The following is a 16,758-nucleotide window of genomic DNA, read 5'->3' as shown; positions in this document are numbered from 1 at the left end:
TATTTATGCAGTTGCAATCTAACCCATTAGATGAATTAAATTATGCAAATTAACCCGTTAAACTAAACTAAATTACACAAGATAATAAATTGGTGGGTCTCTGAGTTAACAGTAGGGAATGCCCATGATAATAAACATAAACAATCTTGTTGATATCAATTAACCCCTCACATATAGGACTGTTCACCAATTTTTAGATATAACTTTTCACAGTATTTTTATTTTATTTAATGTATCTCATGCTCATATGACAACTACATCAAAAACAGGATTTATTATTCTGTAAATACTGACATTACAAAGATAATATAGTGTGTGTCATTTTAAAAGTAAACCTCAGTGAAGTTTAAGTCATGCGAACTGAAAGTGCTGAAAGAACTGAAGATTAAGTTCAAGTTCAAGCACTGAAAGGTGTTAAAATGTTAGCTGAAGTGTAATTGATTAACGGGAGCTGGAAATGTTAGTTGAAATGAAAGTCCTGAAACTTATGCCTGTTCAAGTGCATAAACTGAAAGTGTCAGCTGAAGTGTCACCTGAGGTGAAAACAATGAAAGCAGTTGGTGAAAGCTGATTTTTTTGTTTTTTTCAAAGTTAAAGATCGGAGACTTGAAAGGGTTTGAAGTGTCAGCTGAAGTGGAAGTAACCACTGAAAGCAGATGAACTCTCAGTTTAAAGAATAAGAAATGAAAGCAATTAAACTGTCAGTTGACATGTAAGCTCTAATAGTGGTTCAATTGTCAGTTAAAGAGTAAAAGATAAAAGCAATTGAAGTTGAACTAACACTATAGAGTGTGGAGACAAGTTTAAAGTTTGATTGAAGTTTCTTAGTGAAAGTATAAATGCGTATAAAAATGGATGACCCTTCCAGGGTCATTAAAGATGTGAAAGTAAGCTTTTGTGTCAGTTATTGTAGACGTGTTATTATATCTAGAGAAGACAATAATAGACAGCTTTAGAGGAAATATTTCCCAATTAAAATAACTTTTCTGGTGTCACAGCCTGTCTGCGTGCCCAGTTCTAATAAATAAAATTTTATGGCTGACTCCACAGGGCAGCGGAGACAACCGTAGGCAAAGAAACCAAATTGAGTTAACATGTTCACTGCTACTTTTCTATTATTGATTTAGTTTGTCTGGCAAATTAGAACCAATATAAATGTTCACCTCAGTACATTCCTCTTCGTCCCTCCGCTTCAGCTCAAGAAATGAAAATATTTTTTAAATTAAGATATTTGCCATTCACAGACTGCTGAATGAAGCAAGAGTAATGGTTTAATTTCTGGCTGAAAAGCATTTAATTTATCTATTTCAACTTTACCCAATGTATAAGTCAATACATATATATAGGCCACAGAATATGCCAACAATGGGTTGTGAGCCATTCTCCTTGAAAACTAACAATACTAAAAAATAGATAGGATGGGTGGTAAGAGAGTACTGCACTTTTTCCCTCCACTAGCCCTTTCCATCATCACTGACAAAACTATAACGACTCCTGCCTGAAACCTGCAGGAGTCCTGACTTGATTCTAGACAAGGAACTGTCATACAAAACCCACAATGCAGCCATAACCTGAGTATGGGGATTTGCCTCTTGAAAAAATCCATTAAATCAGATCTTTCCTCACCTAGGATTCTGACCAGCTCTTTGCTCAAGCTTTAATCATCCCCCACCTTGACCACTGCAACATCAACTCAGCCAGGCTGCTAAAGTATTCTTTTAAACTGAAGCTCATTCAATATTCCCTCAATTCTTGCATGTCCTTCGACTACTTTCTCCTTGAACAAAGATAATAATAATGGAGCTGCAGCCTGAAAAACAACCAGCCCATTGTATACTAAATTCCACCACTACATTCCCCTCCATGAGGCAACCTGGTCATCACTTCTTTTGGTTCCATTTCTGTCCGTCTCTCCGGTGGTGAAATGACCTTCTCACATCAGTCAGAACACCTGAATAACTCCTTTTTTTCTATCTCTTCAGAAAGCACATCATGTACCTTGGTGAGTGTTCACTTCACATCTTTCAAGTACTTTACCATTAAGAGCTTCTATAGGAACTCGCACATTCACTGCAAGATCCTCCTCTGAACATGAAATATGAACAGCTAAATGCCCATAGTAATATGTATCTGTCATATTTCTCAAGTGACATAGCATACAATCCAGTTTATCTGTCTCCCTTGCTTCACACACCATTATTCATCCTCTTACATTTGACATGCTGTGATTAGAATAGATGGCTATGCCTACAGACAGGAAATATCTACAGAAGATTTCAGTGTGACAGCAGAAAAGCACAGAGTTACTGTCTTTCTCCAGAGAGGAGCAACAGACTTGACACATAGTGAAAGCAGGTTCTTAATGTCAACATCAGTATCATCTGGAAGAGCGAAATGTCTGTGTAGCGGAAAATACACAGACATGCAAGCATTTAAGCTTGTACAGATTTTTGTGTTTTATGTGTGTTCCTACTGAAAAATACAAAGAAAAGTCTGTGTTTTTCGGTAGGAACATTATTGAACCATGAAATAATCATCATTGCATCGGTTCGTTGGTAAATTTTTTTGGTGACAGTGGTTTGCGTGGGCTCAGCACTTTCTTCAACTGCTGGCTGTGCTGTGCTGGATTTTCTATTGACTTAGGTGTTTTTTCTGTTTTAAAAAAAACTGTCCCTTGACACCCAGAATGCATAAGAAATAATCACACATGGATAGGTCTGATTTTGCTGCTGTCACCAAAGTACAAATTGCAGGTCACATGACACACTGGGCATCAGTACAAGAGAAACAGCAGTCTAGCCTCTTTAAATCACTACAATTTGAAACTAAGTCCAGTAGAAGGGGCTATGTTCATGACAATTATGTGAGCCAGAGAACACAAGTTAGAAGTGATAGAAATTTTACACCCTTTATTTTGAAAGAATGGACAGTTGTGTTTGGATACCTCATCCAGTGTTTAATACATGTAGTACTGGCTTACATAAATCATCTATAGTGCATCCACTGCAAAAAAAATATTTTTTAGGTATATTTGCCCATCAAAGGTGAATTTTGCAGCCAAATACTCTAAATTACAAGTCTGCGACACAGACACACACACAGACACACACACAGACACACACACACACACACACACACACACACACACACACACACACACCAATCCTCACCAAGTCCTTCAACCTAACCGTTGTTTGTCATTGCGTAGCAAAATAACCAATATCAGTGTTTTCTGATTCCTGCCCCTATTGTCCAGACAATATGGTTTGTCATGCCTCCCAAAACTCATATTACCACTACAAAAATTATTCATATTAGCATTTTCTGATCTGCAACTTGTATTGTTATGGTTAAGTTTAGTCATCTAAAGACACTTTCATCCCTGTACAGCAGTTCAGCTCATTTGTTATGGAAGGAAGGAGGAAAGGAAGCAACCCTAACCCTGACAGGACAAAACAAAAGAGGTAATATTTAAGTAATATTACATGAGGATAATTACTGTGTAGTTGGAGGTGGATACAAGCTAAACACACCTTTGGTAAAATGCCTGTACTCACGTGCTGATGCACATACGTGTTAGTGTAGTTACCAAACAATCATACATAAATATTGGCCATATTGCTCATCACTTATACAGACATAGCTTTTTGAGCTTTCATGCTAAAATCACATCTACTATCACAAAAACATATTCTGTGGTTGGTCCGCTTTGCTTTCACACCAAAAACAATCCTCACCAGAGTCCTATTATACTATTATGCTATTATACTGACCCAAACAAACCAAACTCAATGGGAAAACATACCAGAGTTTGTTTGAAGCAAACCAAATATGTCAGATATAAAAACACCTTAAACCGTTAAAATAAGAGAATGACTATTGTTATGGTTAAAAGCAACATTGACTGTTGACAGGAGACTGATGCAAACAAAGCTGAAGAGGTACCGTGGTGCCACACCAACATGACACTATTCACAGTGATCCCTTCATTATCTATCATTATCTGCACAGCCACAAGAGGTCATCTGTCAGGAAATATGATGTTTTAACTGTTGGAACAAACAGTGTTTTCATGATAAGGACAGTCGCACATGTACTTATGTGTGCTGACAGGACCTGAAAACCAGAAATATGGACAGAAAGTGACAGTTAGAGCACACACAACCACACACGATGAAACCATACAGATATTCCATGTACCAACACTCTAAACTTTATTCCATTTCCAGGCATTTTAGTTTACCATAAAACTAATTTTAAAATCGCAGCACTTTGGACAGATAATCTGTCTGAATAACTGACAGCCTGCCAGGGACTCAAGAGGAGACAATGCTCCTGTCGTTGTAGAGGAAAATTAGCCATCTGATATTTAATAAAGTCATTGAAGGCTGTGAAGATATTTTCTCTTTACAAACATTTCCTTGTCAAACAGTTCTTGACTAATTTTTTCCCACTTGTTTATCCACACTCTGTTAGCGTCAAAGCCGCATTGAACCACTTGCCCATAATCTACAACTCTCAAACTGTCATAATGCTGAACTAAAAAGAAAGGGTCGGCTGTTATCAGTTCACTAACTTCTTGCTTACTGCAACATTGTTGTCCATCATCAAAAACCTGCTGATATTTTGATGCTCATTACCGAGCTTGTAGTCTTCAACATTTTGACAAAAGGCTGCAACAGATTTGTGCCGTCACACAGACGCAACACATAAATATTAATTGCACGGCTTTGGGGATTGCTGTTTAGCATATGAAACGGTTTCTCTGTAAGGAAAGTCAATTAGCAAGCCAGTTCCTTTCACCAGCCACCAAGCCTTTGATTGCAATCATTCAGCACTTACTCTCCATTTCCTCAATTTGTCTGTGATCCCTGCCACTTCATTTATTTAATCAGAGCCAGGATTGAAGCTATTGGCCACCTATTCTCCAGAGCTGACAAAGTGGGAAAGTCTATAGGGTGGGAACAGAGTCAAACTGGAACTAAAAATGAAACTTTCTGAGCCAATATGATGGGTGACCGTTTCAATTGAAGAAGAACAAATTATAAAAACTTTCAGCTTTACATGAGAAGGCAGTAAAAAGACAGTTTAACCACTGTGTCAGGAGAGCTATATAGAGATCGCACTAAGCTGTCACTCAGCTCTTGGAAGCATATGTAGTGATTTATAGACGTACTGGCTGTTATGGTGAATCAAAAGTTATATTTGTATTTGGTTTGTTTGGGTTTAGTGGCCTCTTTCAAGCAAACTAGACACAAATCTAATTGTTTTCCTGAGGATTTTGTTTAGAGGACTTTTTTTCCTGCTCTAATGGCTGCATAAATTATCCGCATCCAACCAAGGAGCATTATACTACATTATTTTGTCCACTGTGTAGTATTTCCCCACCATGTGGAGGCTATTACTGAATGCTACTACTGTATATCAGAGTTTAGGCTAACATTAGCAGCTCTGTCATTCTTTTATTGGATTTGGGGAAGTTTAAACTCGGTCAAACTCGTTACCACAGACAGAATTACATTTCCCAGACACGTTGGTTAGTCCTCATTTTAAACAGGGAAATCTTGTAATGTTAAAAAAACGGACATAATGTTTGAAAATATGGATAACACAAATATAACCCCCACACCTCTTGCTTGTCCAAGAAAGCTAAGGGGCTAAAGTGGGTTATGTATACATCTTTCCTTTTCGGGCTAGCTCTACACTTCTACATCAATCAACAACTGGTGAGGATGCTGACTTGCAGCTTTAGCCACTGTGTTTTAGCACTATATCATGCACTCTATATAGCCATTAATTGCATATTGAAGACCCCCTTTACAGGATTCTTGTTTTAAAATGAGTCAGCTTGTAACACTAAAAAAATCGGCTGGAGACAGCGTTTTCAAACAATTTATGGAGCTAACGCTTAACTGGCAAGCTAGCTACAGGTAATAAAATGACCTAGCAACAGATTCAGTCAGCAAAATTGGCAGTTAGAAATAAGATGCCAGCTTTCGTCTGCTTCTGTCTGAATTCCAGGACCTGTTTTAAAACATTACTAAGATAGTAGCTCCTAAAAACACCATGACACAGTTTGCTTGAAAGTTATTAAACTAAGGGAGTGAACACTCCAAGTGAGTAAAATGGTCTAAACATGTTTAGTATGAACACACTAAATCCCCATTTGCAGAGTTGTGGGAGCTTCTTGGGGGTAAATGAGCTAAATGTAAAGAGGCTGCCAATCACTGGCATGGCTTGATTAGTCTGTCACAATGGGAAAGCATTTATTTTCTTTCTGTCATATTGTGACAGTAATACAACACTCTGCCTGTCTGGTGATAGCTGAGTGCTCTTTTAATGTGTATATTCATGAAAATGTCACAGTATGAGCGACAGCATGGTTGTCTACAGGAATGCGTAAGTTTATAGCATGGTAGGTGTGGTGTGAGCTGAATTATTAAGGAGAAGAGCTCCTAAATATACTGTATCATATTTTATAGACCCTCACATCATGCAAACACATGTTCACTGTTGTGTGTGGCATGTGCTAACATGAAAATATCTATAAGAGTAGATTTATGTCTTAGGTGTTAGCAGAGAGCTACAAAGAGAGGAATAGTTTTCTTAATGATTAGCTGTCAAGAGAGTGATGATGATGACTGAGCACTGGACAGATTTTTTTTTTCTTAATCTTTTTGTTTTCCTGCTTTGGGTGTTCTTCTTATATGTGAGTGTGTGTGTGTAACTATGTGTGCAGCATATCTACTTTCATTAAGTGTATCTCAGAATACCACCACCTCACCCAGAAACTCTGCCACTGCTTGAGCTTTTTTAAAAGTGGTTACCTGTCAGTGTGTCTCCATGGCGATGAAATTGAGTGACAGCAGCCGACATATGGCCATGAATCAAAGATACAAATGGAGACAGCTCAAGTTTGTGGAGAGTGAAGGTGTTCGTCAGTGTGCAAGTGTGTCCATGTGAAGGTGAGTGTGTATGTGTTTAGTGGGTAAAGAACACTCACTAAAGAATACACACATGCACACACGCACACACACGCACACACACACACACACACACCTTCATTATGTCTAAAATGGTCAGAGCATGATCTTATGCATCATTCATTCATTTGCCACTATTTATGTATGTGTTTGTTAAAATTATTACATCATACTCACCAAAGTAATGGCTGAGGTCTGAGCAAACAGCAACATTGCTACAACATGGTCTGTAAATACAAACAGTCCGACAATCAGACACATTGTAAACAAGCAGTTTAGCCAGATTATTTGAAGCAATTTATTTGGATTTGGATTAGAAGCGTTTTTAAAAAGCGTTCTTAGAAGCGTTTTTGAAGCACGTCTCATGGAACAGATACATTTGATTTAAAAGAAGCGTATCAATCTACACTGACGTCAGATGCGTCACCCTGGGAATGCAGGTCAGAGTTGGTGAGGACTGAACGGATAAAATGCTTCAATAGTGCTTACGCATCACTCACATCTTGCTTTCTATGTGGATTCTTTGTAAGAGTGTGCAGCCTTGCTAGTGGCTCATGCTAACATGCAAACAACATGCTAGCAACAATGCTAACAGGCAAACGTTTAGTAGGTGATATTTACCATTACTAACATTTGTTAATTAGTACTAAACACATTATGTGCTTGTGCCCAAACCACCGGTGGTTCGGACCAATCAGTGTTGCGAATCCAGCCGCCTCACAAGGTAAGACGGTGATAGACGGTGATAGGCAGATGGTTCATGCAATCACCTGCCAGGTAATTTTTGAAAGTGCCTGCCCTTATCCAAACAGTTTCCAAGGATGACTTCACAACAAGTCATCAACAGCAACAGATTACTAAACACAAAGTGCAGCTGAGATAACAGTTTTGCAGGTACTATGTTTGGTCATTAGTCAAATAACAATAATTATTGGACAAATTAAAAATTAGACCTGATGATGGCACTAGATGAAAAGTGAAGGTTTCACCAACCATATTACAAATCATCCAGTGGGGACAGTGAATATCTGTACCAAATTACATGGCAATGCATCTAATACATTTCACTGAAAACCGTAAATGGTAGCACTAAAGGAAAAGTCAGAGGATCACCAGAGTTATTAGGGATCATTCTCTGGGGACCATGAATGCCTGGACAAAATGTTATTTCAATCCATCTAGTAGTTGCTGAGATATTTCAGTCTGAAAGTGGGTCAAACTATGGGTAGTCTGAGTAATCACTGTACCATTTAACGTTTTCTCTGCAATTCATGGTGGCGTGCAGCAATGCAGAGGCTTCTCTAGCTCCAACCAGGACCTGCACACCTAATTTCATTCCCTTCATGTACCAACATCTGGAATGACAATAAATTGCCTTGAATCCTTGAATCCAAATACATTTGTTTAACTCAGAGATTTATTTAAAAACTGTTTTAATTGTCTGACTAATTGTGTTCCTGCTCCGGCTGACTCCTTTTTAGCATTGTTGCAGTGTTTCGAGATCTCAGTAATTAACTTGGTGAGAGCGATGTTTTCATTACCGCTAGGAATGGTGGCCAAAACCAAACAAAAAAAGACCCAAGATGTAATTAACCAGAATTACCCTTTAATTTGTGAGATCCTGTGTGTCCCTGTGTTGATGTTAAAAATGATTGTGTTTCTGAGGTCAAGACATCCAGGCAATCAAATGATCAGGTAACAAAGTACTCTCTGTACTGTCAGTGAGTTTCTTCTTCTACTGCCTCTGTCTCACTCCTCACTGACAAGGGTCCTTCTGTGGATGTTCAGATGAGTTTCCCTAACCTCTGTGTGTTTCCTGCTCTCTCTCCACCTCTCCCTACACTTTTCAATCTCTCACTTCAACCCATCTGACCTGTATTCTTTTCTGTCACTTCTGCATTTTACTTCCTATACTCCACTCCTCCTTTTCTAACAGCTCTCTCCCAATGAAGAAAATCCAGATGCCTTGTGACAGCAAAAATCAAAAACCTACACATCTGAAAACATCGTGTTATCACAGAATATTGCTAGCTCATTAATATCTTATTTCTAATCCTCCTCTCCTCCTCCTTCTCCCTTGCTGTCTCCAGGTGAGTGGGATCAATCCATCGATGAGCAGGAAACGAGAGCAGCGCGTGTTATTCATGGTGGTGGTTATGGTGATCTGCTACCTATTGTGCTGGCTGCCATATGGCATCATGGCCCTGGTAGCCACCTTTGGGCCACCGGGTCTGGTCACACCCGAGGCGAGCATCATTCCCTCAGTCCTGGCCAAGACGAGCACGGTCATCAACCCAGTCATCTATGTCTTCATGAATAAACAGGTGAGGAAGGGCTGGCGCTGGGGTCAGTGCCTTTTATCTTTCACTGTCACAAAGTGACAGGCTGAGGACATCTCACCTACTGAGACCAGTCATCTCCACTGTTTTCAGGGTAGTTTGATATAATGGAAATGAGTCCATGTTTTATATTCCTATCAGATGTTACACTGGTGCCTTCTTGACACTGAATAATCTAAATTATGTACTTCTGTGTGAATGATGAATAAGGTGTTTTTTCACATTTAAAATTAGCTATTTGCAGATTTGAGGAAATACGTTAAAGCTTGTGTAATATAATTTTACAGCGAATGTACCTAATCTTCTACCTTGTCCGAGTTGGCATTTCTGAGCACCTCAGGCCACATAATCCTTATTATGTAGCCTTAACTTATTATCTTTAATTGTTGTTATGGGAGGCCTGGGACTATTATGTTGTATTTGCTCTATTCCTATATTCTATTTAATTTTAAGATGCCCATGAGGACATAAATTAAAACTGACATAATGAGTCCATGTCAAATGCCCCTCTTAGCTATCCTCATTTCACATTAGGCTTATCACTACTACTGTCACTGTAGCTACTGAAAAAAAAGTGATGCTTAATACATATTCTTTAAAAAGTAATAAGTAGTAACATCAACCTAAAAAAAACTTCTATGGTTGAAAGTTTCAAGACCATTACCCCTCTAACCACCTTTGTATCACTGATCACTGGTAACCACACCCAACAGTGATGTCATGATGTACTGGAGTACACCTGTACAACATTACAATGGGGTGGTAAGTCGCTCTTTAAGGCCCATGTAAACTTGACTTCACATTTTAGTCAAAAAAATGTATTTCTTGATAACATGAAAAATTAATTATTAAAAAAGCAACAGTGAAAGTAATATATATGTGTGTGTGTCTAGGGTATTATTTATTACGAGTTAGGGTTGGGCCTCCTACCATCATAACAGTGACTTAAAAGCCACACTCCCCCACCAGTCCACACCAACACTGCACCCTGCCACACTACCACACAAAGAGACACACCAATTTGGTTTGGCCAGCCCGGATCAAATCTGCATGCCACACAGTAAACTACACCAAGCAGAGATTGACAATAGCCACAGACACTGGAATTACAAAAGGAGAAAAATGTTATCATTCCAATGTCTCTGCTGTAACATAGAAAAATGTATTTATTACTTATTTCTTATATATTATTTTATTATTTGGTTACTTACTAAATGTTGAATTATCGACGGGATGGTGTGTATGCAAATGGTCATGAAGATTCATCGTCTGTCCATCTTTTGCAAAGATTACATTAGCACAAATCCTGAACACACCTGTTTCTTGTTCTCCTCTTTCGTTAGGCCAAAACCCAAAGTACTGCCAGATGGGTGAAGTGGTACCTTTTTAGGAACCAAGTGTGTCACCACCATAATGCATGGTGATTTGCCACCATCACTGATCAATATATATATTTTTTTTTTTTTAATTCACTGGTATATTCTGCAGTTACATCACTATGACTAGTATTTAAAAGAAAAAATATAATCAGATGATCTGCTTAATGAGGTAGCTTAAGTACAGCCTATAGGGAGGAAAAGTAACGAAAGACTGGGTGAGTAGAGCAACAATATTCCATTGCAATGTGTCACTTTGGACATCATCATATGCCAATTTGGTGGACATCGCCCGACCCTATTACAAGTGAAAATTATATTCCTTCAGGTGTTCATTAAGTCAAACCTCGTTAGGAATACTGTTATAATCTGCATTTTTTTCAGCAATAGCCATTCATTGTATTTACATTCTGTAATTGCCTTTTGATAGTAGTTTTCATTTTTATTGGTGGAGTCTGCCATTCCCGTGTGAAATTTAGATTGCCTTCTAACACACACTCACACACACACACACACACACACACACAGGGGATTCACAGGAAACAATGCATGCATGATGGAAAATTATTATTTCTTGATTAATTTAATGGAAAAAATGGCCAATTATTGACTGACTTCTTTATCAGAACAAAGTGAGTTTGTTTGCTGCACTGTAAACAGCTACACCAGTTGCTCATCTGTTGTATTTCTGACAAAGTAGCTGCTCGTTAAGTGTTTGCCCCCAGAATTCTCGGACATGTTGTACTAAACCACGCTTGCTATTTCCACCATAACAATTGGTGCTGCCAAATCAACCAGGACTGATATCATAAGGTTTTAACAGTTACCAACTGTCATCAGATTGAGATTCAAATGTCACCAAATCCTCAAATGTTAAATAATCAAAACTGTTAGAACTCTGGCAGGATTACAGTGTGTTTATGTGGGATCTTAGTTTTAGTGAGAAACTTATTGAGAAAATATGTTTTCAGGACCTTTTTAAATTTGTGTTTACATAAGTTCAACACAGCCAGTGGAAGAAATTCTGCAAAGACATGACCAACGCGGGCCCCGCTCATGCTCTTTTGGAATGAGGGCCAGAGAGACAGGATGAAAGCCAAAATGCAGCAAGGGTTGGAAAGTGAACTCCAACATCAGAAATGCTTCATCAGTCATTCTTCGTGTTCTACCTCCAGTGGCCAACATATGAACCACATCTGATTATAAACTAGCTGTATACTTATATATATATATACATATATATATAAATTATTGATTAAGGACTAGGGGACACACAAAGCCTTTGTATCCAAATAATTAATCACAGCAGACCTTAAAAGTAGTGTCACATTTATCATGCAACTCTCGCTTGTTTGTGTTGTTTAATTCAGTCCACAGGCTGATGCAAACAAGCATATTTTTGTTGAATCATTCAGTTGGAGCCTTTTTATTTAGCAATTTCAGATTTAGCCAAGACAGCACTTAAAGTCTAGAACAATGTTTGAAATGGATCCAAGATCCTCTTTCCTGAAAATTAGATTAGGCTATTTCCAGCAAAGGTCTGTGGTGAATTCAAATCAGATTTAATGAGACACATTGCCTAACTAGTGGGAGTAGTGATGCTGTTTTGCCCCAAAAGGATATGCTTAGAGTGCAGGTATTGTTTAATGGGGAATTCCAGTTGCTTTAACTAGGTCTTAATTTCCTGATGTTTTCTATCACAATGATTGATTGTGTTACTTGCTTCACTCTAGAGCTTTGGATACTGTAGCTACAGTTCACTGCCAGAGCAATCTACAACAGTTACACATCTATTAATAACTTTGATTAATTATCATAACATCCACATTTTAATTGCTCATTTCATATTTGTAAACATTGTTTACTTTTAAATATACTTTATTAAATTTTTTGCACAGGGAACATTTACATACATAAAAGTAAAAAGGACATTCAATAAAATACATCATTAACAATAATAATACAATAATCATCATCATTACTCTTAATCATCAATCATAAATATACATTGTCAACAATAATACATCATTAAATAATAGTGTTAGAAAAAATACAGCACATAAACTTACAATGTTTTGTTAACATTGTTTTTAGAACTGAGGTTTAAAAAAAGTATTTCTGGTACATAAATTAAAGTTTGTTTTTGTTTCCTGGTGAAATATTGGATGTATTTACCTCTTCAGGCCTCTAAAATCCTTCAAATAGAACAATATGAAAAGAAATGAACTCATTCCTTGTTTCATTGTCGTCAACTCAAGTCCTTTCTAAGGCTGTAAGTTGTTACATGTTTAAACTTTTCTTAATTTAAAGAGGTCACAAGCCAACGGGGTTGGGAACCACTGCCTTGGAGGACCAAAAACCTCCAGGTTTATTGTCTGGCAATTTGTTTGTGATAACCTGATTAACCATAAATATAAAGCACAACAACCAATAAACTGCAATGATAAGGGCCTTAAACCTGCAGTGTTCATTACATATTAATGAATGTCCGTTACATTCAAGCCCTTGCCAAACAAGTTCACACAATGCTGATTTAGCCTATCACCTCCATAAATCTCTCTGTATTTCACAGTACACAGTTTTTAAATCTGATGTGTGTGGCAACTTTTCCTAGCGCACCTGAAGTGCTGGAAGTACACATTTCTGTAGCAGAAAATAGGCTACAAATAGATAATTACCTCATATGACAACTCCATGATGTTTTTTCCCCCTTTGCCCTTAACAGAGCACTCCTGGGGATGGGGGAGATGGGGTGGGGAGGGATCACTGTATGCAGACGTCGACAGTGTATGTGTAATTACTCACAATTCCAGGAGGAGAATACAAAAGTCTTGCACTGCAACTTTAAGGCGACTCTTGCATCATTACCTAATTTTGAGGCCTTGTTTTGACATCTAGTTTTAAGGCCTTTATATTATTACACAGCTGATTTTTCTGATGTTTTCTGCCTGTGTTTCTACAGCCACATTACCAGGTGTGTGATTACAGCCTCTGCAAAAATGTCCAGATCTTACTTGTAATTCCCACAGGAAAGTTGACACGAACATACGACAGGTTGTATTTACAGAACATCCCATATGACATGAACGCAGCATCAGCGTACTTTCCGGCTACCTCATGCGGCAACATACACAAGTTTTAAGCAAAGGGTAATCAGAAAATAGATTAAGGCAGGTCCTGCTGATGTGAGTATATTTTGGATTTTTCTCTCTGTGTTTTGGAGAGCAGTACAAATGGTGAATGGTGAAAAACAGTAAAGAAAGCGACTGACATTTAAACAGAAAATAAGGAAAATAAGGGCCTGGTTGAGAAATATAGCTAAACCTTTCTTGGTGTTTTCCTTCAAAGGCCTTCGTATATAGCATGGTTATTGCAGGATTTTTTACCATCTAAATTATTAAAGTAAATCTATTGCTGCATTTATTCAGACATTAATTATTTGCTGTTTTTCTGTATTCCCTCTCAGAATAGGAGACCATAGATGTTGGACAAAATGTATGAGCTTCCTAAATGAGATTTGAGGAACTTTAGACCTTTTATAAAATGAACACAAATTGAAAGCAAAGTACTGCAGGTAACTTTTTTCCACAGTTGACTAACGATAATATCAATTTCAAAGAGTGAATGCTTTTTTGTTTACGACATCTAACGCCTATTACTTTGCAAGGTTTTCCCTGTCTATCTAACTCAATGGCGGGCTGCCTTTGTATTATTGGCCGCCACCTTTGTTGAAAATTCCAACATACGATTTTGACAGAATGAAAAAGGCGGAACTCAACTGTGAGGGCAGTGCAGCAGTTCATCTTCAAAAAAGACAGCTGTTGCAAGCAATTTTTGATTTAGTGACTAAATAATTACCTTTGTGAGAAGAACGTGAAGTACGCTGTGAACTTTCTACACTGTCACTCAGAGACTAATGTTAGCAGAGCGGAGCAGCCATCAGCAGTAACAAACGAGACCAGCTGACCAATTCACACTGCAGAATTAAACAATGTAAACAAACTCTGAGGTGAAGAAAATAACTTGGTGCTCAGTCTGTTTCACCTCAAAATCAATGCACCCGCTCAGCGTCTTGGACAACGATGGCTTCCACTGATGGTGGCATGACGTTTATAACAACACAGCGGAGCACTCCACCTCCCTCATTTTGTTATTCTCATACAGGCAGGAGACTGATAAAGATGCTTTCAAATTAATTCATTAATTAATGCAGTTAACTTTTTGAAATAAAAAGGCTGCAGACTATTTATCTTATCTGTTAGTTATGTTTCATATTGTATTAAGGACACCAATGAATGGTTTGGCACACAGTATACTGGAGCAAGAGACTGAAAATAGTGCAAGCTTTTATATTCAATCAATCAAAAATCAGTTTTGAGAATAAATTCTATATCAAATCGGCACCCAAGTATCATGATAGTATCAAATCGGGAGATAAGCACTTTTGTCTGTCAAATCATGATTTTTTTTCATGTAAGTGCATGACATTCGAAACGTGTGCGGACAAGCTGAATACACCGCACCCCGCAAGTTCTCTAGTCTTTGCCATCTCTGTCTCAAAAAAATCCAGGGAAAACCCTGCTTTGATTTAGGATTTATTTTTTCCCCAATGGATGTACTGTACTGTAAGGTGGTATGAAAGTTCCAGTCTACATAAAGTCCATGTTTTTTATACTTTCTTATAAAGTTGCTCTCTCAAGTAAAGCTCTTACCAAACATTACATTCCGACTTGAGTTTTAAGATTTAAGATTGTCTTCCCCACTGGGGCAGACTGATAAAACGTTTTACCTCAATGTAATCTTCATCATCTCATTCCACTCTATTAAATGAAGCACAAAATGCTATGTAAGGTTTTAAAAAATATTCCCCACAGATTCAGGCAGTTGGATTTCAAGTTCTATACAGAGAATTATATAGTGCTGTTTATTGTAGAGCAAATCTTATCAGTTTCCAAAGTCACTCAGATGTAATATCTTGAACTGAAGTTTAAACTTTCCTCACAAAGTTACTGTCAAGAGTTATTTTATTGTGAAGTTTTCAATATAAAATAACACCCTGTTCCAGATGTTGCTGTCATGTGGAGATACAGGAGCCTCCTTCTTCTATCTCACACACCCTTCCTATTCAAGCCCCACAGCCGCCACAGCTACCTAACCTTACAGGGACATTTACGCCCACACATCATCGACCTCATGACAGCCTGCGAGGGAGAGAAAGTGGGAGAGAGGGACACCAAATGTCCTGTATGTCATTTTCAGTCTTCAATTCCTCCCAGCCCGTTACTATGGAAACTGTGAGTTGAGGCGAGTTGAAGACTAAAAATGCTGTACAGATACAAGTAGCAGCTGGTGTGTGTTTGTCCCATCATCGATCAGAGCCGCTCACAGCCAAGAGACCTGACGTAGACGTCAGGAACGTTCATGGAAAAACCCTGAAATTGTGGGTAAGTTTGCACTGAATCTGCTTTTTTTCTCTCTCATTAAATGTTATTGTTCAACTTTGTGTTCATTTACAACTTATGGATTATTACAGCATCAACATCAACATTTTGGATGAATCATGAAGTTAATGGAGCAGAGTTTGTTGGGCCCCTGCAGGCTTGAACATTAAAGTTATCTTATAACAATTGCAAATAATACAGCAAAGGTCATATTTAGGCAAATACCTGTCAGCAGTAATTGATTGGTTTGCCAAGCCCCTCCCCCCTTAGTTACTGTTGCTATGCCTGTCAAGCTTTCCATTACATATGGCACGTATGCAGTTTACAATGATAACAGGGACAGATTTATTGTTGGGAATTCTTAGTCATTTTTAAAATATAATGGGTCATTGATTTCAGAAGGAGGTAGACAAAAGCAGCCCTCTCATTTCTAGCACGACTGTCAGTTACACCGACTGGCAGCTAACAAGAAACCTTCCCTGTTAAAGGGGTTTTAAATATAATAGCTAAAAGACTGAGGCTACATGTTCCAGGTCATGAGTAAGCATCCTCACATCAGTTGATGATTCATGTAGCTAGAAGACAATTAAAGAAATGAGGAAACAGCATTGTTCTTATA

At 38.0% G+C, this 16,758-nt stretch overlaps 1 protein-coding gene across 1 annotated transcript in view; it reads left to right on the top strand.

The window, feature by feature from the left end:
* LOC137193494 (vertebrate ancient opsin-like) overlaps window positions 1-16,758 on the top strand; it is a 61,450-nt gene that overhangs the window by 33,482 nt on the left and 11,210 nt on the right. Inside the window, exon 3 of the mRNA XM_067604709.1 lies at window positions 9,074-9,307. Coding sequence (XP_067460810.1) covers window positions 9,074-9,307 — 234 coding nt within the window. The remainder of the gene's footprint in view (window positions 1-9,073; window positions 9,308-16,758) is intronic.

Source organism: Thunnus thynnus, chromosome 12 (genome assembly GCF_963924715.1).
Source record: "Thunnus thynnus chromosome 12, fThuThy2.1, whole genome shotgun sequence".
NCBI lineage: Eukaryota > Metazoa > Chordata > Actinopteri > Scombriformes > Scombridae > Thunnus > Thunnus thynnus.
Note: the sequence above shows the minus strand (reverse complement) of the source record. Positions and strands in the feature narration are given on the sequence as shown.